The sequence below is a fragment of the Vombatus ursinus genome, unplaced genomic scaffold (genome assembly GCF_900497805.2).
Source record: "Vombatus ursinus unplaced genomic scaffold, bare-nosed wombat genome assembly UNPS02014799.1, whole genome shotgun sequence".
In the NCBI taxonomy this organism is placed as follows: Eukaryota; Metazoa; Chordata; class Mammalia; order Diprotodontia; family Vombatidae; genus Vombatus; species Vombatus ursinus.
In genome coordinates, this window is record NW_020954577.1 from 50,022,696 (window position 1) to 50,047,527 (window position 24,832).

General features: G+C 44.7%; 1 protein-coding gene across 5 annotated transcripts in view; it reads left to right on the top strand.

The window, feature by feature from the left end:
- The first annotated feature begins 4,758 nt into the window (after positions 1-4,758).
- Positions 4,759-24,832, top strand: part of LOC114050601 (src kinase-associated phosphoprotein 2-like) — a 191,924-nt gene continuing 171,850 nt past the window's right edge. The window contains exons 1-4 of one of the 5 annotated variants that reach the window (XM_027872422.1): positions 4,759-4,915; positions 14,578-14,683; positions 15,386-15,411; positions 24,053-24,160. In XM_027872422.1, the coding sequence (XP_027728223.1) occupies positions 4,849-4,915; positions 14,578-14,683; positions 15,386-15,411; positions 24,053-24,160 (307 nt within the window). In that variant the 5' untranslated portion in view covers positions 4,759-4,848. The remainder of the gene's footprint in view (positions 4,916-14,577; positions 14,684-15,385; positions 15,412-24,052; positions 24,161-24,832) is intronic. The other 4 variants (XM_027872423.1, XM_027872421.1, XM_027872425.1 and 1 more) reach the window with 4 other exon arrangements.

The following is a 24,832-nucleotide window of genomic DNA, read 5'->3' on the forward strand; positions in this document are numbered from 1 at the left end:
CTGTAAAATAAGCTGGAGAAGGAAACGGCAAACCACTCTAGTAACTTTATCAAGAAAACCTCGAATAGGGCCATGGAGAGTTGGACACATCTGTAACAATTGAACAATAGCACACATTTGTTATGATCGTTTTCTTTTTCTTCTTTTTTTTTTTTAAACTGTTCAGTGAGGGAGAGGTTAGAGAGGGATAGAGAATAAGTGCTTGTTAATGACAAAAATAATGAAATTAGATTTAAAAAAGAAAATAAAATATAGAACATGTGTCGGATCATGTCTGGCTTTCCCTTCCTCTCTCACAAATTCTAAGATGCCGTAGTCATTTCCTCCTAAAGTTCCCATCATTTCTGGTTCTGTAACTTCCTCCTTCTCGGTCAGAATTAGATCCAGGACAACAGTTCTCTCTTGTCACTTCCTTCACTTCTCAAAGAGTTAAATTATTATTTTAAAAAAAAGTAAGGAATTTGTGTAAGTTTCTTTGCCTTTGGCAGAGAGACAAGCAAATAACCTGGGCAACGTAGTCTCCCATCATTTTTATATCACACCCGAATCCCAGGTTTATGATCTATTTTCATTCACATGTTTCCTCTTTTGTACTGGCAGCCTGCAGTGACCCCTCTATGACTGCTGCCACTTTTTTCCTCCATTAATCTTTCTCAAATGCTCTGCACTAGCCTCTCTCCAGCTTCTTCTTGAATCTCCTCCTATGAAGACATTACAAAGTTTAGAAACTCCCTCCCCTGTTCCCTTTATCTATTCCATTCCTTTTGAATGAGCTAACCCCCATCTGGTATTAGAAGCTGTGGAGGGGCTGTCATCAGCACCACTGGAGGGAGTATTTATGATATCACGAAGCCATTGAATTCTTGAAGTTGAAGCAGACCTCCTCTATTGGCACTCTGTCCTGGTCACCAAGTCCTTTCCGTCAACTCTCAATCATTTTATGAAGGCCACTTTGCCTGTTTGCATTCAGGTCTCCAGTTTATCCTGTTCATTACCATTCTTTGTACATTTCTGCATGGACACTGGAGACCTATGAGTCTTTTCTCCCACCATCTTCTAGGATATTTTCTCCTGTGCTGTGCCTGCTCCTCTCTGGTGAACACTTTGGCAGATAATGGGCGTGTTTCTCCCTCTCTCTCTCCTTCCTTCTTCACTTTAAAGCTCTCTGGATCAGATTTGCTGAACTCCAGGCAATTATATCATTTGGTGCACTCCACCCAATGTCATTAGTCACTTCTGAGAGAGTACTTTGTGTAGGAAGGGAGCAGAAGCCCACCATCTGGGACTTGAGAAGCAAGGAAGTGTGGAAGCATCAGTTCTAGTCAACTTTAAAAAATGAAGTTCAATAATGAAGGAGATCTGATAATATCTGGATGGGACGTAGAGGGTCAAGGGAAGGCTTCTGGAGGAATAGGGAGACCATGGCATGTTTGTAGCCAGAGGGGAAGGAACCAAATAAATGAGAGAGATGACTTCCAGAGCTAGGTCTTGAAGAAGGTAGGAGGGAATGGGTTCAAGGACACAGGAAGAAAGATCAGCTTCAGTGAGGAGAAGCAGTAACTCTTTTCCTATGAGCCTAGGGGAGGAACATGTTGTTAAGAAGTAATGGAGAACGAGGATGAGCTAATACTACCCAGCCTCATTCTTCTCAGAGAACGAGGTTGGTTCAGGTGTTCTAAGTGTGGGGGTGGGGCCAGAGTTATGAGGCTCAGAGAGGAGAGGCTGGGAGGAAGAAGAGAGGCAATCAAGAAAACGGTAGAGAAGGATTGTGGAGCAGCAGCAAAGGTCCTTTGGAGGTCAAGCGACAAATTTGTTGTGGCTGCAGCCAGCTAGATTTTGCGATTTTCCCAAATGATACTGAGCAACCCTGAAACAGGAATAGAGAAATCCAAGGATGGGGCTTGCCCAGAGAACATTTGCAGGTGGTTGTAGCCAAGCTATTCTTGAATGCACAGGTCTGAAGAGAGTCCTAGGCATAGAAGGAACCCCAAATGTCATTTAGCTCCATCCAAATAACAGAAATATGAGTCCCGCATCTACAAGGAAGAAAGGAACCTATTCTGTGCCAGGTACTGTGTACTTTACAAATATTATCTCAGCTGATTTTCCCAACCACCCTGTGAGGTAAATGTTATTATCTCCACTTTACAGTTGAGGAAACTGAGCCCAAGGGTCACACAGCTACTAAGTGGAGGCTGGATTTGAACTCGTCTTTCTGATTCCAGTCCCTGGAGTCTCTCCTGCACCATCTGGCTGCCTCAGTAAGTGGTCATCTAGTCTCTGCCTGAAAATCTTCGGGGTTCAGGAACGCTCTGCTTCCTGGATTGCCCATCCCCCCTCACGAAACTCTAGTTAGGATCTTTGAAAATACTGAGACAAAACCTGCCTCCCTGTATTGTCTCTGTCTTTTGGGGCCCAATAGAAGGATTCCATGCCCCCTGCCACAAGAGATCTTCAGATGTTTGATGCCAGGACAGCATGATTTGGATACCTTCATCACCTTGGTCATGTCTTCTGACCATGCTGTAGACTCTCAATGTCCTTCCCAAAATGAAGCGTCCAGAAGTGGACATAATACATTCCAGGAGTCTGACCAGGGTAGTGTATAATGACATCTCCCTTGCTCTGGACTCTATACATGGATTAATGTAACCCAACTGTATGTTGACTTTTCTGAGGGCTAGGCCACACCGTTGACTCATCTTGACCAAAACCCATCAATAAAAGCAATTGTTGCACCAGCTACCTCATCCTATACTTTTGCATCCTATACAAACATAGAGAAACATACAAGGTGTTTCATTTATCCATTAACATTTCACCCTGACCATGGTCTAGGTGCTCTTCTGAGCCTCAAGTTCAAAGGGAAGATGACCCAGTGCTCCAAGGCACCGAAGTGAAGCCAAACATTGATGAGTCCTGCCAAGCTGGGAAGGCTTCAGGTGTGGCCCCAGGGATCCATCACTGTGTATGTCTGTCCTTGAAGGAGCAGCCCAGCTAAATTTGCTGGGGCTCTTCACCAAGAGGCTAGCCTCTGGGTATTGACTTGTTTGGTTATACCAATTTATGAAGATCAGCTAGTAACTTACTATGATCTGTGAACATACCAGAATCTTAAACGAGGACTTTCCTCTGGGCCCTAGGCTTTTCTTGTTCAGTTGTTTTTCAGTCGTGGCCAGGTCTTCTTGACCCCATTTGGGGTTTTCTCGGCAAAGAGACTGGAGCGGTTTGTCAATTCCTTCTCCAGCTCATTTTACAGATGAGGGACTGAGGCCAACATGGTTAAACGACTAGCCCAGGTCCACACAGCTGGTAAGTGTCTGAGGCCGTATATGAACTCACGTCTCCCCGACTCCAGGTCTGAGCTCTCTCCACCCAGTCACCTAGCTGCCCCTTAGTCTTCTCATCTGAAAAGTAAGGGGTGGGGGTGGGGTTTGGACTCCACTTATTCTATGGTCCCTTCTAGCTAAAAATTTAGGAGCCTATATTTTGAAGGTACAATGTATGCATGTTGCTTCTTCTAATGGAAAGTAAGCTTCTTGAGGGAAAGAACTGTTTCATCTCTGTGCCTGTAAGAAGGTCAATAGTCAAAAAGCATTAACACTGAGTGCCTACGATGCCCGGGGCACCGCGCCAGGTGCCGGGAGATACAAATACAAAAACCACCCAGTCCCTGCCCTCGAGGAGGTGAACTGAGCGGCAGTGAAGAGGGGGCACGTGGGGGGCATAGGGAGAGCTCCGAGCCGTCCATGGGGGCCGTGAGATGTCCGTCCCGAGCCCCCCAGCCCCCGACCGAAGGACAGGTGCTTAATCAACGCTAACTGAAGGTAGAGGGCGGCTGACCCCTCTTAACGCCCTTATGTCTCCCTCCCGCTTTCTGGCCACTGCCCGGGGCTTTGGAGCCTAGTTTGGTTTGGAACGCCCTGCCCTCGGACCCTGGCGGGAGGAGCCCCGCCTCGGGCAGCCGCGGGTCCCACTAGGATGGAGAGGGGTCTTACCGAGACCCTCGTTTGACAGACCTGGGGGCGGGGCTGCAGAGGCGCCGGAGGACACGCCCACAGCGCTCCAGCCTCGCATCCCCGGCCCACGGAGGAGGGGGAGGGGCGTCAGGCCCGTTCTTGCGCTCTGATTGGCCAGTCTTCTCAACTGGGGGCTGGGCCCGCCCCTTTCCCCACCCTTCTGTAGGGGTAAATAATACTGAAACAAGGCAGTGGGCGGGGGCAAACAGCTTAAGAGCCAATCACGAAGTGGTCTTCGAAGATCGCCCCACGGATAGGCTTCTCAGGGAGGACTGGCGGAAGATCTGAACTCGGTGCTTGTCGGCGACCTGAACGGGGCCGCCATATTTGTTTTGGGTATGTGGCTACGTCTGGAGGGCTGGGTCTGAGAGGTCCTGGGAGTCCCGCACGAGCTAGATGGACGGGAGGATGTGCGCTGCGGCGCGACTAGAGCCTCATGGCCTTAGTCCGCAGGCTGCCTCGGCATATGACTTGGCGGGACTGCCGGAACGCCATTGCGTAGTGGGAGTGGTCAGCAGCAGCGGCTGGGACCGCGCAGGCGCCAAGCGTTTTTTCTCCGCCCCAGGCGTCTCCCACCCCCCCCGGGAGGGCGGGGCTCGGAGCTGCGCAGGCGCAGTGCGCCACGCCTCTGTCCCAGGCCCCTCCCCTCCCTTCCGGGAGGGCGGGGCTCGGGAGGGGGCCGAGCCGGGCCGGGCCGGCTGTGAGTCCAGCGGCTGCGGGCCAGCCGGGGCGTCAAGGACTTCCTCGTTGAGAGGCAGCTCGGGCCAGGCGGGCAGGCAGGCCGGCGGGCACGCTCTCTGTCCGTCTGTCCGTCCGTCCAGTCCCGACCATGCTCCAGGTCGGCAGCGCGTCCTCTCCCGGAGCCGTCCCCGACGACGTGCGGAGCCTGCTGGCAGGTGAGACCGCGGGGGCGGGGGATGGACGGCGAGCCGCGGTGGCCACGCGCTGCCGTTTTGAGCCGCTGCGCGGCCGCTCGGCCGTGGGGACGGTGCGCTGGGCGCCGGGCCGGTGCGGGGCAACGGCGCGGGGGCGGGCTCCTCCTCCGGAGGAGGAGGAACGTGGAGCGGGGAGCCCGGCCGGCCCCTGGACTCACCTGTCAGCACCGAAAAAGGGGAAGGAGCCCTCGGAGTCCGCAGCTGGCAGATCCGGGGAAGGCCACGACCCTTTGCTTCTAGGAGCGCCCAGCGCTGAGCCCTTTAGCGAAGCCTAGATGATCCTTGGGCCGGGACCCCCGGTGGCCCGATCCCGCCAGTGCCTGGGGAAAAGGGAAACTGAGGCTAGGATCAGAGAATCCTGGATCTAGGGCTGCAAGGAAGCTCAGAGATCAGATGATCCAAACCCTTCGTTTTACAGAGGGGGAAACTGAGGCCCGGGGATGTGTAGTGGCTCCATCATAGGATCCCAGATGCTGGGCTGGAAGAGAGCTCAAGGGCCCCCATCCCTCTACAGAGGGGGAAACTGAGGCCACACACAAAGTGCCTTCTTCAGAGCCTTAGATCTCGGGCTCAGAGGTCTGCTAGCCCAATGCCCTCATTTTACCGGAGGGGAAACTGAGGCCCAGAGGTCGGGAACCTTTATATGCCAAGATTTAGGGCTGGAAGGGACCTCCAGGGCCACCTGGTCCAGCCTTAGCCTTTTCCAGAAGGGAAACTAAGGCATGGGGGATGAAGGGCCTTGTCCATGCTCACCCAGGAACTCTAAGGTGTGGCGTCATTACTGCTTGCTGGAGGCCCTCGCAGGGATCTCTGGGTTCAGAGGCCCTGGAGACCCCTCCCCTCTGAAATTCTGGGGTCCCTTGGTGGGTCCTCGCCTGGCCCTGAGGAGGAGGACGCCCTTACCCACAGACATCAGCTCACTTGAGTCCTGTAAAGGGAGAGGCCCATTTTATCTGTTTAGTTTAGTTATTTTGGAAGCCCCCAGGAACTAATGATTGTTGCTTGTTCATTTTATTTAACATGTGCCTGGCAATTGTATGGTTACTAGAGTGAAGTGGGGTGAGGGAGGGAAGGAGGAAGGAGAAAGAGAAAAGAGGGAGGAGGGGAAAAGGGAAGGGAGGAAAGGGAGGAAGGAGGGAGGGAAGAAAGGAGGGAAGGGAGGGAGTAGGGAGGAAGGGAAGGAAGGAGGGAGGGAAGAAGGGAAGAGGAAGGAGGGAAGGAGGAAGGAAGAAAGGAGGGAAGTAGAAAGAATAAGATCAGAAAGGAGGAAGGACTGAAAAAAGGTAAGGAAAGAATGAAGGAGGAGATAGGGAAGGAAGAAGGTGACAGGGAAGGAAGGAGGGAGGGAAAAAAGAGGAAGGGAGGAAGGAAGGAGGGAAGGAGGAGTGATAAGATGAGGAGGGAGGGTTTCTCTTATGCCCTTTTAAAAAAAATAAAATCTAAAATTTCATAGTGAAATAGAGTGCAGCGATGTAAAGAGATTTGACTATTTTCTTTATTTTGGTGCTTGGCAGAATAAGGCCTCCCAGAAAATGAGATGCGTGGGGTGGACAGAGCCTGGGCTGTGTGGCCAGTGGGCTGGCATGTCACTGCAAGAGGAGTGAGGCTGAGGGCCTGATGGGTACTGTGCCCGGCTGGGAAGTGAGGCCCCCCCGTACCTGGTCACTCTTGTCTCCAGGTTAACTCCTCCCTGGGGTGTAGTAGTGGCATTGCATATCTATTTGTGGTCTGTTATTTCAGCAATTCCTAAATCAGGCCTTGATTTCTCTTCTGACAGTTGTGAAATGTGTCCCAGAAGGTATCACCTTTGAGCTTCCTAGTTTATTTGGGGGGTTGGTAGTGGACCCCCAGAGAGGAGCTTACCTCCGCCTTACCGGGGCTCATGTGGCCTGTCTGGTTCCGGAGACCTTCGAAGTTCTTGCTGGCCTGAGTTCTGTGGGGGCCTCACTCTTGTGAGATGGGAGGGGGAGAGGTCAGTGGCCCAGGTACTTGCACTGAACTAGGAGCCCGGACCTTCCCCACGGGGCAGGAAAGCCCCAGGGAGCCCCTGGAGCAGCCTCTTGGCTCAGGTCATTTTGACAATTCCCCTGTTTCATGTTTATGTTAACTGTGGGTTGGTGGGCCTTGTTTGGTGGAAGAGATGCTGCCCCCTGTTAGCAAAGACTCCAGGTCTCTGGGGCCTCACTGATGTCAGCAACACCACAGCTTGGGTGGAGGATAGTAGGAGACTTTTTTCTTTTTACTGGTTAAATGAGATAGTCTTTGGAAAGAGCTTAGCGCAGTGCCTGACCCAGAGTGGGTGCTTAATAATGCCTATTGCTGTCCCCTTTCCCCTCATGTATTCGTCTAAAAAGGACCTAGGTTGTTTTTTGTGAAGGCCTGTGGGCCGTCCTAATGATTGGCCAGGCATCTGTAGTAATGACCGAGTGGTCCAGATGTCTGAAATATAGGGAAGAGCCTTAAAGTCATTGTGTCCCCAAGATCAGCAAGACTGAAAAGGTTTGAAATGTTTGGATTTTCTTCACTAGGATTTAATTCATTGTTTTGAATCCGACAGCATTCCTATGATCATTTGTCTTTATAAAAGAGTTAGAAGATTTTTTTTTAAACAGTCTGGTAAAATGTTGGGATTAATCTAAGAGATTATTAGACACTGGTTACACTTTGGGAAGAATTTATCTGAAAGTGTCATTTTGGGAAGCACACCCCTACCCTTGGTTTTTGGAGAGAGGATGGGCTCCATGAGCCAGGACCCCCCACCTGTCCCAATTTGGGCATATTTCCCCTAATAAGAAAGTTGTCAGATGGAGTGATTGGCTGGTATGAACATCTTCCTGCTTGTGGACTTTGGTGTTAGCAGGAGCTGTGGGCATTGATTTTATGTATCTGGTGGGGAATGTAAGTGGATCCCAGGTACCCTGGTAGTTCAGAGTTCCAGCCAATATTCCCAAGCCTTGGAGGGAGCCCTGGTGAAGGGCTGGGCCTTGCATGTGACCTGCAGGCAGATCCATCAGGTAGGGTGGGGGTGGGGATGATGGTGCTGGCTGGGCCCTAACAGCTCACCTTCATTGACCACTCTTAGGGTGTTTGGTCCCTATTTCCACTGGGAATGAGACTATGCCTGTCTTCAAGGAATTCATATTCAAATACAATTCTAATTTGAATCCTCTCATTAAGAGGAATTGGGGCCAAGAGATACCTGAGTGAATGAAAGTTGACCAGACACTCCATCTTGGAATTCTTTTTTGCCTCTTCCGTTTCTGGTCCTATTCAGAACCTGCAGTCTTAGTAAATAAAATGTTTGTCATCGTCCTATGTTGTGCGTTGTTTATACTGCTGGCAATGTTGGCGATTTCTGCATCCCAAAAGCTATTGGCTCTCCTTTAATTTAAAAAAATAAAAGATTTTAGCTCATTTTTTTCATATACTATTTTTTTTAAAGGTGATTTCTGTTCTTGGAAGCCAGGCTGTCATAGATGTGCTTAAAAAAAATGACGAACTTTACAGATGCACATATTTGGGTTTGGTTGGTTTACCTTCATTTTATCTGTCAATAAAACCTCAGAGTCTTAAAGCTACTTTTTTTTTCTTCTGAAAGTTAATGAATTATTTAGGTAGAGGAATAGGAAAGATTTATGGCATTTGCTGTTAGGATAAGTAAAATTTCAACAACAGGTAGCCTTCCGTTTTCTCCATAATAAATGGAGAGACAGGATAATTAAAATCCAAGGATAATCCCAAATCACCATTTCGATCAGCCTTCTCTTATATCCAAAAATCCACTGGAGTTTCCCCTATGTCTTGCCCTGAGTACATACACCTTCTGGCCCAGTCACGGCTAAAATGGATAAAGTGTGTAAGGCAGACCAGGCCAGGCCCGGAAGGCAAAGAGAGTCAAGACCCACCAACTTGAAATCCATCTGGTCAGCTTCATTGGGTCAGCTGTTTAGGCAGAAATTTTGCCCATTTGATTAACTTCTTTTCTCTAAGCTTGAAAAATTAAGGGAAAATAGTTGCGCCGGGATCCTGTTTTCAGTGAAATGGGCTTCAGCACAGTGTAGAAGCAGTGGTGATGGGGGCTGGGCAGCTGAGCCAAAGTCAGCTGGAGCTGTGGCCAGTGAGCAGCTGTTGGGCTTGGCGTTGGCATCCGGTGGCAGCCCTGCCTTGACTCCCAAGGAACCTGCCAAGAGGCTCTCTAGGAGGCTGCCCAGCGCCCAGGTGAAGCGGCATCATTGTCCCACTGCAGAGGGTGACCTCGACCCAGAGCAGCCCTGCCCAAGCTCATTTCGTGGTCACTATATTAGTTTCATTTTCTCTCTAAAATTAGTTTCAGCGTTTTGTTTTGTTTTTTTTTTTGAGTTCCCCATAACCCTGTTCTGGGGCACCATCTGAGTATGTAAAGGGAAGACTGCCACCTACTGAGTCACCAGGAGCCACCTCCTTTAGCACCTGGATTTTCCTGACAAAGCAGGACTGATAGGCCTGGCCCAGCTGGCAGTCAGAACCGAGGAGATCCTCCCTCGGCTCATGGGGGTGACCTGAAAGCCAACCGCCAGCACCTCTGAGATTCCCTTGTGTCTGTGCTGGCCAGAAGAGCTTTGAGAAGCCAAGGCCGTCCTGGTTGCCAGGCCCCTGTCGGCGGTTTGTCGCTGAATGGGGCACGTTCATGGGCCTAGTTTTTAGTTGCTGCTGTGTTCCAGATTGATTTGGTAACCTGCATCCCCATGAGCCTCTTAATTGTTACTGATCATTTTCAGAGTCCATCTTCTCAAAGGGCCTTTTATTCTTACTAAAAGGAATCCAAATATACCAAACAATGAGCATTGTATGAACATTTCTAGCCAGTCTCTACAGATACCAGTATTTAAAGAAGAAACACAGAGATAGTCTTCGAAGAAAAGCCTCCAGTGATTCAAAACCCAGTTCAGTTGTCTCATAAATTTGAGATTAAGTGTCATCTATGGGTGATAAAAATGGCATAGGGTAGATTTTATATACTCATCATTCACTTAGTTTGTCTTTTTCAATTAAAGCCAAGTCTGTCTTTTTCATCCCAGTGAGTTTACATTGCTTTTCCTATCATATGCCTGCACATTACAATAGACACTAGAACAATGAGTGCACATTTTAGGCTTCTGGCTTGTTCGTTGTGGTTTGTTTGAACGTGGTTTGTGACAAGGCCCTGACTTTTATTAATGTGTGGCTTTGCGGGGCTCCCTCCTAATTCTAGCTATGGAGCAGTGCAGACTTTTGGTTATACTCTATTTTCTGAACGAAATAGACATCCGAAGCCAATTTCAAGGAAGTTGTCAGATCATCTGATTCTGAGTGATTCAGGTTTATCCTGTTAGCTATGCTGGCAGAGAAGGCCTTACCTCGAACTTAAGCCTCCACCACACATGAGATGTAGAAATCCTTGATGATCAAAGCAGAGGCTTGAGCATTGATTAGTTCAATCAATCATTGTTTTCAATTAGCTGTGTTCCAGCTCAGGGTATCTGATTCCATTGATCTTCCTGGGCCCAGTTCCACCAGTTTGCCTGTTCTCACTGATAGGTTTCTAATGGGCAAGTTTGTCTTTTCCTTCTGACCCTTGCTCAAATGCTAGGTCGGGATCCGTCCCCAGACAGTTTGAAGACCACACTTCCCCGTGAATACCAAGTGAAATATGTTCCCACTTCAAACAGTAAGAGGGACGTGGAATGAAGTAGTCAGGGCCACGTGGGGTATTGAGCAATCGATCCCCAGTCAGTGTTCACACTTAGCCCATTGATCAAACTTGAATACTAGGGTGGGCCAAGGGTCCGAGTGTTCACATCCTGAGCCTTTCAGGGTCCTCTCCCCATTGGACAAAGGCATTTGGCGGGGTGGGGAAGAAGGCTGGCACCTGCAAGTTTGACTCAGTGGTTTACGGTAGTCACAGACTCAGTACCCTGTAATTTGGGAGGGGGGCAAAATTCTCAATGAAACCTCTGCATAGCTGATTGCATAGTTGGGGACCCCCCTCCCGGGAAGCTGGTAACTTGCCTGTTAGAAGGGGCTGTCCTGTCCTGGCCAGTCCAGCTCTACTTTGGGGTGTGATTTTGGCCATCTCTCACCTTGGTCACCCTAGAAATGCCAGTAGGAAGAGAGAAAGAACCTTCTTGGGGGTTTCAGACAGTCAGGCCCCCTCCCCCCTCTTGTCTGACCCCTAGCCCAGATTCCCTTCTGGCTTCTCTTTGTCAGCTGTGGTTAGAGGGTCCTCCTTGGTGCCTGCCCCCCTCACTCCAATCCATAACCAGGAGGACGGCTGGGGAGGGGAGTTTTCCTCTCTTAAGGATGCCTAGCAGAGGACTGGCTTGGTTAGTCTCCACTGGCCTTCCCAGCCCACTCCTTAGCATTGTCCCTCCTGCAATGACCCCAGCCCTCTGGGTATAGGGAAGGAAGATGGGAGGGGGAGGACCTGGAGGAAATGCAGTGGGCTTGCTCTGTCCACGGGCCAGGCTTGTGGCCTTCTGACCGGTGGGAGCTTCTGTTTCAGAGTGGCCCTGGAACTCCAGCTGCTGTCAGGGTGATCGATTTGAATATTTTGCATACCCTGGTTCTTGTTGGTAGCACTGGAAGATTGCCCCCACTGGAGCCTGGCCTTCTTTCCCTCTGTGCTCACTGTGGCTCCCTGAGCCTTATCTTTGCCTGCTGTGGGCTGTGGCTGGAGGCTGGCTGAAGTGGGGGGAGAGGGAATCCAGGGACCAGGGTGACACCCTGCCAACCACGGATGAGCCCAGTATCCAAGAAAACCCCGTGTTAGCAGTGCTAAAATATAGACCAGGTTAGAGTGGGCCCCCAGAAAAAGCTTCAAGCCCCCATCCCACATAACCAGCTACTTTGGCCTTGTGCCAGCTCCCTTCCAAAGTATGTGTGACCTTTGCTATTTGCCAGCACCAGCAGGGCCCAGCCCACCCCACTGGCCCCATGGGTCTCATCTCAGCCACGTGTCCTGGAAGCAGTGCCCTGTGCCCCCCATAGTTAGTGGGGGATTCTAAGGAGGTCCCTCCCCAAGGGTGCCATGGAGAGGAGCGGAGGAGCCCCAAGGAGGAGTCAGGCAGAGAGGAGGAAGAGGAAGAGGAGGAGAAGGAGGGCGGGCAGCCCATGGGCAGCTTGGCAGGGAGGCAGCTGCCTTAAGCCTGGCTCTGGAGGCGGAACAGCTCAGGGCTCGGCTTCTCTGGGGTCCCTCAGTGCTGGGGATGCTGGGAGCCCTGGGGGGCCAGTCTTCTTAGGCTTTGAAATGGCATCGAAGGTGGGGTGTGTAGGGGGGGAGGTTTCAGGCTGCCCGAAGTCAACTTCGGCTCCCTCTCCCCTCAAAGTTGGTGCCTGGCATTAGTGCAGATGCTGAACAGCTCCCCTTGGACTCCCCCTCCCCCACATCCAACACCCAGCCCACCCTTTACCCATCCTTGTCATCCGAGCCACATCTCAGCAGCTCCATCTTCCCCAAGACACCCCCCCCCACACACACACGCTCCCCTCCCCCCAGCACATCGGCTCCATCTTCCAAGACTTTGGAGGGCTGGATTTTGTAATGCAATATCGCAGCCTTCTTAGTTTATTAGAGAACTGAAATGACTTTTTGAAGAAATAACTTTTGGACTGTAATTTGTTGTTATTGCTTGGGGAGATGCCGAGTGGAGTCCATTTGTTTAAACTTGGGTTGCATAATGAAAATGTAAAATAGGCAATTAAATACTTGAGGAAGGGGAAATTAAAGACAAACATTGAATGAAAATAACATTAAGCAGACTATTCACTAGCTCGTCCTTTTCTCGTGCAGCTGTGTAAGGGAAGAATAGAAAAGAAACGAAAAGTTGACTTTTCTGTTTCTCCAAGAGATCTTCGCATTGCTAGAGCAATTGGGGGGATCTTGGAGGGTTTTTAATGCAAGTCATTATTTAAATGCTTAGAGGTTGCATGGACTCCGAGTGTAAAATTTAGCCAGCCTAGTGAGTGAAGAGAGGCGAGTGGGTGGGTTTTGGAAAAAAAAAAAAATGAAACCTGTTTCTCAAAGTTCCTTTGGTCTCAATTTAGAATTTCTATGTCTGCTTTCTGCAGGCAAAATAAATGCTGTGGTCTGTACTGATCAAGTTCAGAATATCTTCCGTCCCTCCAATATGCACGGTCCGTGGGACAAAGCCTTCTTGCCTTTTTTGTGTTTCATTCCGTTTTGATATTTATACACTTTGACATTTTTTAACCTTGTCTCAGATAACTGATGGACTTCAAGCAAAGGAATTTTTTTTTATGAATTAGAAGATCTAGTTTTATTCTTTTAATTGTAACTTGGTGTTATGATAGGATCTCCTTCACCAACTTTCCAGAAAGTGTAATTATTTTTTCATTTGTTCAAGATGCTTATTGAAATCAGGAATTGAAAATTATGATTTGAACTGGAAATCAGACTCACATCTTTGGCATATGTGAGCTTGGGAGGCTTGAATCTTTTTGACTAGACATAATATCAATACTGTTTTGAGAAGACCTTCTCATCAGTGGGAATCAGGATAACAGTAAACTTCACCAGGCTATCTTTTCAAAGGGAAGTGTTGTGAAGAGAGTATAAAGATGGCTGGACACCTGCTACTCACATTAAGGATTAGTTCAGTGAGTTCCAACCTTGATTTTATGACACAGGAGTATGTTTGCAATTATGATCTCCCAGGGCACCTTGAAATTCCGAAAACAGTATTAATATAAGTTTTTGTAAATGGCAGTACAGTGATATCTGGGCTGCTCAAAAAATAATGGAGGTGTCATAAAGAGCAGAATAAAAGCCGAGGTTAAAGTCCCTCTGATAGAGAACTAAATGCCAAAATAGCCTTGAAATTTATTGAGGTTTTTTTTCCCCCTAAGAGAATGAGGCAATGTAGAGAGGTATTTGAAATTACAAATGCCTAACTCCTCATTCACTCTATTTTTCAATAATGGAATAGCCTATTTGTGCTTCCTTTCTCCTTTTGAATAAAGTGGTAGGCTCACACAAATCTTGAGTGACACTGATTTGAAGGGTGAGGTGGAAGGGAGTTCGCTTAGAAATCTCAGCAGGAAAAACGGAGGCCTGTTTTCGATAGGGATAAAGGGAATGTCATCACTTAAAAAACCCCAAACATTAAAGCATAGTGTGCACCTGAAATTGGGTTGGGGGCGAGGGCGGGGAGCTGTCTGATGTTTGTTTATAGGACATTATGAATACCTTGGGCACACAGGAACTTATACAATCCCTCTAACAGGCATAAAAGCTCTTTACTTGATTTTATAAGTATGCATTAAACCAGAGCATCTATTTTATGGAGTATCTTAGTTTATTAAAACTTGTATGTTTCTTCCGAGCTTAATGATATTCAGCACCCTAACAGTCTTTGCTGTTCTAAGCATAAGCGGAGTAGACAAATTGTGGTAGCTAAGTGGAAAGCACATTTGTCCAACTTGGTATTTGAAACATATTTCAGCTGTTAATGCTTGGAATTGAAAAATAACATTAACAAATGGTACCGATATTAACACTTAGAGGGAGGAACGGTCCAGTGTCCTGAGCTTCAGAAAATGATCTGCTCTTATAATTTGTATCTTTTTTCTTTTATTGTCTGGTTTAGATCTTGAGACATTTGTAGCAGAAACACTCAGAGGGGAAAATTTATCCAAGAAAGCAAAGGAAAAGAGAGAATCCCTTATTAAGAAGATAAAAGATGTAAAGTCTGCGTAAGTCACTTGACTTTTATTAATACTTTCTCCCTTATAAACAACTTTGTAATTATCATTTTAATAAGAAATTTGATTACTGTGTATTAAAATTATGTTCTCATTTAATTGGTATTAAGTATTTAGGAGAAAAAAAATCCAGTGGTAATAATACTCGAAGTGGAAATAAAGAGATTTGTTTATGCTTGTCAAAAAGTAGCCTCTCAGATAGATTCTTGATTGTATATCATGAAAATGAGATGGTGTTAGCAAAATGTGGGTATTGCTGTTTAAGCATTGTTGCAATCTGATGATGGCATGGTGCCTGTAGAACAAATTGAGCCTTCAGGACGCCCAGTGTCATTCTTTTCAACATTGGAGAGTGTCTTATCATTCTGAAGGCTCGAAATTGTTATATATGTAGCCCCAAGTGAAAGTGTGTCCGAGGATTTTCTTTTAAAAGCAGTATTTGTAGCTCTTAAAGAGAAACAGCTGCAATTTTGTTCAATTCTGTTGATGAATCTCTATCCTGTAACTTTACAAATGTTGGGTGAATTTAGTCACTCCAGATAAGAACATTAAGGAAATAAAGCAGTGTGAATTCGTGAAACCATTTGAAAAAAAATGAGAACCGAGCAGTTGGCCCTGATGAGTTAGTTATTGAAGCCTTCTTTTGATCCGTCTTCGGTTTCAAACGTAATGTTTTTTGTTTTTGTTTTGCAGCTATCCTCAAGACTTCCAAGACAAAGGTACATTTTAAATAGATTGCTTCCTTTGTTGAAAGTTTTAAACCCTGTTTCTCTGTTGCCTTTCTCTCTTTGATCAAGTTAAATATTGATGTTTAATAGTTTGAGTCAGAATTTGAATTTTCATTTTGTGCGTTGACAGACCTTCCAGGACGAGGGTGTTAGCTCCCCCTGCTGAGAAAAAAAATTAAAAACCTCGTCTCCAGGATTTACTTTGGGCACAGCTGTTCTACAGAGACACGAGAGCGATTCAATAACATTTTTAAGGCTTATGTTACTCAAAGCGTATTACAGGAGAAATGCGGTAGGAAAGGTAATCTAGCGATGCTACACATTGAAAATAAAATGGAAATTAAAAAACGCCCCAATGCTCCTTAAAACTCAATGGACAATTTGAAAGAGAGAAGACAAGTTTATTTAGTTGGATGCTTAAAGGAATGTTTATATTCTGGTAATTGCAATTCAATATTTTAAATACTTTTTTATTAAGAAATTATTTTGAATGGCCACTTTCGATAGAATAATTTAAAAGCTGTGAAAAATTGGATTTTTTAAAAAATATGGATAAATGCACGTAACGGACATTTTCAGATTTCAGAAAGGGATTGCAACCCTATGTGAATTTCATGTTACTTGAAACAAAACCTGGATTAGATTGCCCATGTCAGGTTTTCTATTAGAACCGAGACAGAACCGGAGCTGAGCTAACAGCAGATTTGAGAAGCAGAGACTTCACCGCCGCTCCTCCCTCGCTGCAGCCTCGCGTTCTGTAACCAGACCTGCAGTGGCCCTTATTTCCATGATGCAAATTCACGAGGTCATGACCCGCAGCCTGTGGATGCTGGTATGAGGGTCACAGTTTGAGGTCAGCACAGCCTATGTGAAACTGGACTGGGGATCTGGTGGGGTTGGGGGGGATAGCTTGGTGCCTTTTAGCTCCGGCCAGCAGATGCCACAGCCAGATTCATGTCCGTGCCATCTGAGAGTAAGAGGGCACTGCCAGTCTGAATAAACTGAGCACTTATAGATGTAACTTATAGATAAAATCAAACCGGTGAAATGAAACTACAGACCCTGCTCATTTTAAAGTACTGAAAGAAGTATGTTTGGCATCCCAGGATTTGAGGGCCAGAGGTAACATTTTCTTTCTTTCTTTCTTTCTTTCTTTTTTAATAATTGAGGAATTCTCTCTTAAATGAACCCTTATTTTTGTTTTTCCTAAATCTCTGCCTTCACTCTATAGTGAGTCCCAATCACTTTCTCTTCAAGTAAAATATATTCATGGTACTATAGCTTAATTAGTTCAATATTAAACTAATTTATGAATTTTAACTGCCTCCCCTTTTATAAAACTTTTTATTTATTTATTTAGGGGTAATGTTAGTGTAATGGACTATAGAGGCGGCATATTCCTCTCCCCCCTTCCCCTTAGACGAGATGAATAGAAAGATGCACATGACTTTTGGTCCAGAAATGCTTTCAGTTTATTACTCAACTAAATTGAACTCTTTTATTGTAACCGAATACACACACATTGAAGAAGTGAAAACATGTAAGTTAAGCAGGCATGACAGTATGAAATCATGCTGTTAATTGCAAATGATTCAATATCAGTGATTTGGGAACTTTCCCCTTTTGTGTTCTCTTTTTGGACCTGTTAACATCAGGTCGATATTAAAATTGCATTCCTGAGAGGGATCTGCTCAGTCTTTAAAGAGAACAGAAATTTATTTGGTAGAAATTGAGAAATTGAGAAAAAAGATCAAACTATTTTCCTCTGCAAAGCTATTTATAGAGCACGCTACTATACGATGTTCTGTTGGGTTAGCTCATTCCTAATGATGCCTATTAAAAAGCAACGTGAGAGGTCAGCATGAGGGATCCACCATTGAGACACTGGGAAAGCCTAAGGAAGGGTGAACCAGTGGGCTTCCATTTCTAAACTAGAAGCAATTTGAAAACAGTTTCCCCCAAACCCTGTAGTTCAGGGGTAGGGAACCTGTGGCCTTCAGGCTGCAGGGTCCATTAATTCATGACTAAGTTTACATTTGGGTGCAGGCCTAAGAGCTGGTAATTGTGGAAGATATAATTCTGACTATGTTTGAGTGAGTGTGAGAAAGATGGGGGGGGAGGGAAGGAGAGAGGAGAGACAGAGACACAGACAGAGAGAGACAGACAGAGGAGGGGGAGCAGCTCCTCCTGCAGCTTTTATCCCAGAGCAGAGTTCTGCTCTTCTGTGGTGGGTCACCTTGAAGAGACCTGAGGCAGTCTCCCTGGTCCCCCGTGGTCATGGTGCCATAATAGCAATCTTTGGGTGCCTCTGTGTTTTTTTTCCTTTCAGCAGCAGTTCAATACAAGAGATAGCTGTAGTCAACAATCCAGCACGGAGAATTTATGAAGGGCCTGCTCGAGCCCTCCCCTGTGCTGAGTGCACTTATTCTAATCCTAGCCTTTTTTGAAAAAACAGCTACTATCAAACACCCATATAGCTAGTACTCAGGTAAAAGTGTAATTTTCAAGTATGGTCATTTCTAATGTAAACATTTCTTTAGTTATTAATGTTTTTAGAGCAAATAGAACTCCCACCCTCAAAAAAGTATTCAGATACACGCCCTTCAAAGTACAAGAGTTTGTATTTTGGGAGGATTGACAAGTCCTAAAACAAATAAATCAACATGATTGTCAAAGCATGAAGCTGAAGAGGAGTTTTCCTTTCCAAACTGAAGTGAGAATAACTTGTGTGTGTTGATGGTGCCTTTCCCAGATTCCCTGGGGCCCTGAGTGCTAGAGCTTGACTCCCAACTTTTCATCTATAAAATGGGGATAATCACAGCACCTCCCTGCCAGGGACCTTGTGAGGATGAAATGAGATAATTGTAAAGTGATTTACAAACTTTAGAGCTTGGTGTAAATGGTAGCTGTGATGATTATCTGCTGCCCAGGTGCACTTGTCTCCACAGAGTAGGCCCCAAAATAGCTTTGTTGCAGCTAACACCGTTTCTGAGAGGCCTCTGAGGAGCTGGAGAGAGGAATCGGATGGGACAAGTGCTTTGAAACTCTCCTTTTTAACATTTCCTTAAGAGCACTGAAATCATGACTTGTACCTCCACATGTCTTCTCTCTGAGGAACCTCATCAACTTGGGTAGCACGGAGATTTTGGATAAAAATACCAAATTATTCTCCACGTTATTTTCTTTTATGTGATTTGAATCTAGGCCTCTAGAAATTATTCCTAGTTTACTTTGTTTCTATCAACTAGTTTATGAGGTTTTTTTTTTTGCCCCTTTTAGACTGGATAATTTTTTATTTTAGACTTTAGACCCTTTCTTTCTTAAAACACTTCTGACCTCTGAGAATGACAGAGCATGTTATTGAGTAGAGGAGGGGTTTAGTAGATAAGATAGTAAACAGCTTAAATGCATTGCACTTTGAAAAAAAAATTGTATTAATGAAATATAACAAGAATTCTTGCTTTAATTCACTAACTTAAACAGAACATATACAAGACTGGTTTTTACAAAAGAGACAACTGGAGGTGACTGTTAGTTTCCCAAAAGGCTAGGATCGAGGCCTCTGTTCAACAGCAAATTTTCCAAGTGGTTTAGCAGAGTAAGAGAACATTGATCTTTGAATCCTAAGACCTTGATTCTGCCTGGGCTCTGTCACTTCAGTTGTGACCTTGGGCCTGTCATATTCTGTAGGCCTTGCCTTGCTTATCTGTGAGCATGGAAGGCCAGAAGGTGAGTTATCTCTACTGACAGAATTCTGATTTCTAAGTGGGATTTCATCTAGAAAAATTGCCTAATGAGAGTCACTTCCACATTAAAAAAGTGATAGGATCTCAGAGGATTGCTCTAAAACATTTTCTTAAACCTAAATTTCAAACAATTAATATAAACAATTATTCAAAGTGTGATGGTTTTGATGACCTATATATGGGAGCTGATTAAAAATGGGTAGAACTTCCACCTCCCAAACTAGCTGGTTTTTAAAAAATCTCTTTCCCTTTGTGTCCTTAGACAGCAGCATATACCCCGGTCCCTCGAAGGACAGTGATGGCCCATAGCACGTGGTGACAAAAAGCATATGTAAAGTTTAGTTAGAAAACATTTTTCTCCTGTCATCCTCTCGGTCAGGCAGGCCCGTGGGCCTGTACTCCTGTACGTCCTGTCACATACCAGGTATTACTTCTGAAGTTTATTAATGGCCAGAACAAATGGCTTTTATGGGAACCGAGAAGGAACCTCTTTTTGTTCAGGCCGCTGTGGGCTGAGGCCTTGAGACCAGCTAAGCAGCTCCTGGAAATTAGCAATGGCCCTTTATTTCCTTTCTCCTGCTCCTCCTACACAATGGACTTTAAGTTGAAAGTTGGCTCCAAGATGAAATCTGAGCAATTGACGCACTGGTTGTTTTTTCCCCTCGTCCACGTACAAATGGCACAAGTGGGTCTGAGGTGATGGGGCCCCTTGGCGGTAGGTGGGAGTCTGTTTCAAAGGTAATGCTTCAGACACAGTATGGCGATTTTTCTGGCTTTCTTTCACTTTAGTATTGCCTTTTGACGTCTGGATTTATTGCTATAAAGAAGCCATCATCTAATAAAAGAGAGACCGAGAGGGGGAGCCTGTTTGTGGTGACCAGAGCCCCTCAAAGTTTTACGACTTCATGTAGTTCCCCATAAGAGATGTCAGGTTATAGGCCTGGGTCCATCTCGTTCAGTTGTGTTTTAGGATTTGGAGACACAGCTAAATGAACCAAACATGCAGAATGAGAGATTAAGCTCTCCAGAGCCTCATTTGTGACTCACACAAGTAATTTTACCTCTTCCAAGTCATTGTTGTTGTTTTTTTCCCCATTAACTGTAAAATGGAGATAGTGACCATTTATTATTTTATAGTTAATATTTCATTTCAGAAAAATTAGGATTGGACTTTAAGAAAATAAAGGGTAAATTATTTTCCCGCCATATCCTTTAGGTACTGGTAAAAGATATATCTATGTAATTTTGTGATAGGTTAAGAACATTGGCCAGCATATCTGGGCCCTTCTCGGTTGCTATTTGAATGTACAAAAATCAAGCAAAATGAATGATAGGGATTTGACCCCAAATAATATGCCTTTAAAAATTGTTTTCCTAAGAAAGAGTCTTTTGTGGGTTAATGCAAAACACCATATTCAAGTTGCTACTGAAATTATAGAAAGCAGAGAATGGAATCAGTCTCTTTTAGACAGTTAACTTTGTATCGTTAATTAAACTTTTGAAAGTTGTAGGATAAATCAAACGGTTTTCTAGGGAAACAAGAAAGAGTATTAATGAGCAACAACCCCGTAATTATCCTTGTGAGTACATAACAGGGACACATTCATGTCTTTTCTTTGTGCAATAACTTTTACAAAGAAGTATTTTTAAACTGATCATTAATTTTATGACCACAGAAATGAGATGCAAAATTTATGCTGTTGTCATTGGCCCAGGCTCAAGGCAGCACTGACATTATGTGTGATTGTAATAGAAGGGCTGCCGACTAATGATTCTATAGACATTTCATTTGAGCACGCTTTTCTTTTAGATGTCTGATTAGGCTGTAATGCTTTCAATTATGTGCGTAAATTGTATTGGATACGTTTACCTGATGCCTATTGTTGGTGGCGAGTTCAGTTTCCTATTACATAAATACAAGTTGAACATTTTCCTTTTAATTTATGTATGTCTTTACAGGTATATTTGCAAATACTGAGAATCCCTGGAGGGAAGGAATGCTTTACGCTGCTCAACAGCGACCCCTCTGCTTAAGCTTCTGTGCAGCCCCAGTGAACCTTAAAGGAACCATCAGGGCTTGGACTGTATTTTTGGCCAGGAGGAAGGCGTGAAGCAGAGAGAGACTGGGGTAAGGGAGCCAGGCTGGAAACACAGGCTGCCGTCTCCCACCTCAAAAGATGTTCTCCTGCCTCACTGACCTCTGAGTTAATCCCCGCTAAACTAAAAAGTGAAGACAAACCTGATATGATGCCCTTAAGTTACTTCAATCTCAATATAAATCTTTTTAGAAATCCCCTGTGGTTTTACAAGACTGTTTAAATGAACTTCATGATATAGAATGAGTGAATTACAGATAGTTTCAACTTTAAATAGACACTGCAAAGCTTAAAACACAATGATCAACATGTCTGGTCACTGACGTATAATTGTTTTTCCTGATATAAAATATAACAACTTGGCATTTCTCACCTTGGTTAGCAGAGTCGACTTAGTTTGTGAGGATAAAATAAGGTGGCACGCATCAAATGCTTTGTAACCTCCAGAGTACTCCCTAAGCTCGGGCTGTGATGGCATTGCAATTTGAAAACCTCTGCTTGAAAAGATGCCCTTTGGATTTGCCAGAAATATCTGTTGGGCTTTTTTTCTGTTCAGCCTCAACTTCATACTCAATTTATTGATTGTAGCAGGAACATGTTATTACAAAACATCATCCAGGCATAAACGTATTTTAGCCTGTTAGACATCTCCATGTTCGCTGTAGGATATATCCTCGTATGTATCAATTAGGAATACTCCTTGACAGCGTGGTTTGGAACAGTCTCAAAGATCACCTAAGATTGACTTGAATCGGTAAGCCTTGCGTAGATGTTGGCACTTACCGAAAGGACCTTCAGTTCTGTCAACAGATACATGTCTTTATTGTTTTGAAAAGCACCATGCAATTCTTATTATGTCAAACTTAAATGAATTGTCTTTGGAAATTTCTTTTGAATAATCTTTCAAAATGGCATTCAGTTTATTTTCTTCCTTAGAGAAGGTCATGGTAATGTGTCCAAAGCATATCTGTATCTCCTATTCGACTTGACTTTTTACTGACCTTGATTTAGTGCAGAAATCTTATAGCATTTGGAAGATAAAGACTAGAACATCTTTTGTAAAGGTAGTTCCTTTTAAAACTGCAGTGATCTGGTGGGAGGACTGAGAATTGTCCAGCAGGAGAATTCTGAGTTGAGGAGGTCTTCCAAGAGAGAGTTGTGGAGCTAGAGCCCTTTGACACCTAGAATCCAAGGCAGGAGAGTCAGGATCAGATGAGATCATGTCTGAAAAGTGTTCTGCCAGTCTTAAAGTTCTCTATAAATTGTGCCAGTTACTGTTATTAATTATTATTTCTCCAGTGACTATTCCACGAAATGTGGTTCCGTGCTTTAAGTTTACCTTTATCATCTTCTTTATGGATTTCTGCATGTGTTAATACGTTTGAAAGGAGCATGATCCTATTCTCGTAATAATCCTACATAAGGATTACAAACTGACTGTTTGTCAGCTGCTTGGAGCTGCTGAAAAGAGAAATCCTCAGAAATAAAAACATGAAGAATTATCCTTATTCCTTGGAATTCTACTGGAAGGTGGCCGAGACATCTTTGTGCCTGCGGTGGTGTGACTGGTGATGATGAGGGGCCGACCAGGGTCCATTGCTAAGGTCTTGGCTAGATTGTGGACCAAGATGATCGATGCCCAGCAGAACGGCCCCATCCAGGGAATTAAAGATGAAAGTTGAAGCTTCAGTTACTTTGGCATGGAAACCTTGAAAGAGAACTTTCTAAATAATAATTATGTAGTGCAAACGTGACAGGGCATGAATAGAGACTAGCGTAGACTGCCCTCCTTGGCCTGGCTTGCCTCGGAACTGAGGACGGCAGGGAGGCCCAGCCCTTCCTTTGGCAGCATCCAGAGTGATGCTCTAGTAGCCCGGGAGAGTGAGACTTGGGATGAATCCTGCCATGCTTTTGTATCTGTTATGCCAGCTCCCTCCTTGGATCCAAGCACCTCTGCTCTCACATAGCAGGCTGATCCGAACTGTATGTGTCTCCCCCCCAGCCCCTCCTGTGGTGTAGGCCTGAGTATGATGATGTGTATCATTATAGCTTTTTACTCAATATGAACTGAAGTCCAAATCTTCTGACATGAAACTGCCAACATGAATTTGTTTATAAAAATTACTTTTTCGAAGCTTGTGGCAGAGACTAAGAATAGGAAACCAAGGGCCAGAAAAAAAAATTTTAAATTGTTGAAAGGAAAGCAAAGATTGATAGGTACATATGTTACGAGCTTATTTGAGTTTTATTTTTGTAAGTTGTTAAAAAAGCATTTTCCCTGAAGGTTGATGATGCCTGCAGTGCAGCTAGGACCATTTTATAATCTTATGTCCTTCTATGCTCTTATAATAACTTGATGTTCAGAGTGTTTCAAATGATCTATTTTACCCCATTATTTTGTTATGGCCTGTTATTGAGTTAGGTGAATGGTATCTAGAGCTTGAAAGTTTGGCTGAATCCCTTGTCTGGTTTCTCTGGCATTTTTGTGCACATTTTGTGTGTGTGTGTGTGTATGTGTGTATGTGTGTATGTGTCCATGTGTACATGTTTGCAATCACATTTCATAATTTGAGGGAGAAGATCTTTCAGAACAGATATAAACAGGTTATACTTTCTTTTTTCTGTAAAGATCTGAGTTGAGCTGAATGTAAATCTCAATAGGGTTGAGCCTTGACTCATTTTGAAAGCATAGCTTGTTATATTCACTAACACAATTCAAGATTCTTTTGTCAGAGCAGCCTCATTTTAAATCATCACCTTGTAAAAGGCCTTTCTTTAATTCTTTTATAGTTGATATAGACGATGGAGAAGAATATGATGATCCTTTCCCAGGGCCTCCAGATACGCTCTCCCAAACATCCGACCGCTGTGAAAAAGACGACGAGGCACCCTCTGATGGTAGGTCACCGTTTCTCGCAGATTACCCTTCTTGGGAGCTGCCATGTTTAGGGTGATGTCCTTGTTGGAAAGGGAGGATGTGGGCCTCCGCAGCCAGCTGGGGCTTTGCTTACCTTTCCAAGAACCTTTAAGGAACTGAAGAGCTCTCTCTAGTGGTACCGGCAGCATACTGACCTCATCCCAACGATGCAGGAGTTGAACTGAAATACCCCTTTTCTTGGAAATCGTTCTTCGGCACATTTGAGAGGTCTCAGAACATTTTTGTGAATATCTTTAGTAGCCCGTTGTTGGTTAATTTAATATTATCAGATTCTTGCTTAATTTTATTATGCTTCTTAATGGCTTGCTGTATTATTTATTTTATAAATAATGAAACAGTTTGCTTGATTGATATTTTTCCTGCAAACTTCATGCAAAATGGGTTCATAAAATATTAAATTAATTATTCCTACAGTGCCTTCTCACATCGAGACAGGCTTTCATTCAGTGCTTCTTCTATATACATTTTTTTTTCCCCTGGATTTGTTGCTTAAAAAAAAAAGGACAAAAGTTGTTTTGATATTTTGTATTTAATCCGCAATAGTGGTTAATTATTTGCATATTTTCATGCTATTGCGGACATTATTGAATATCACGAATTATGAAATTTGTTTTTTAGTGTGTGCTTTTTCT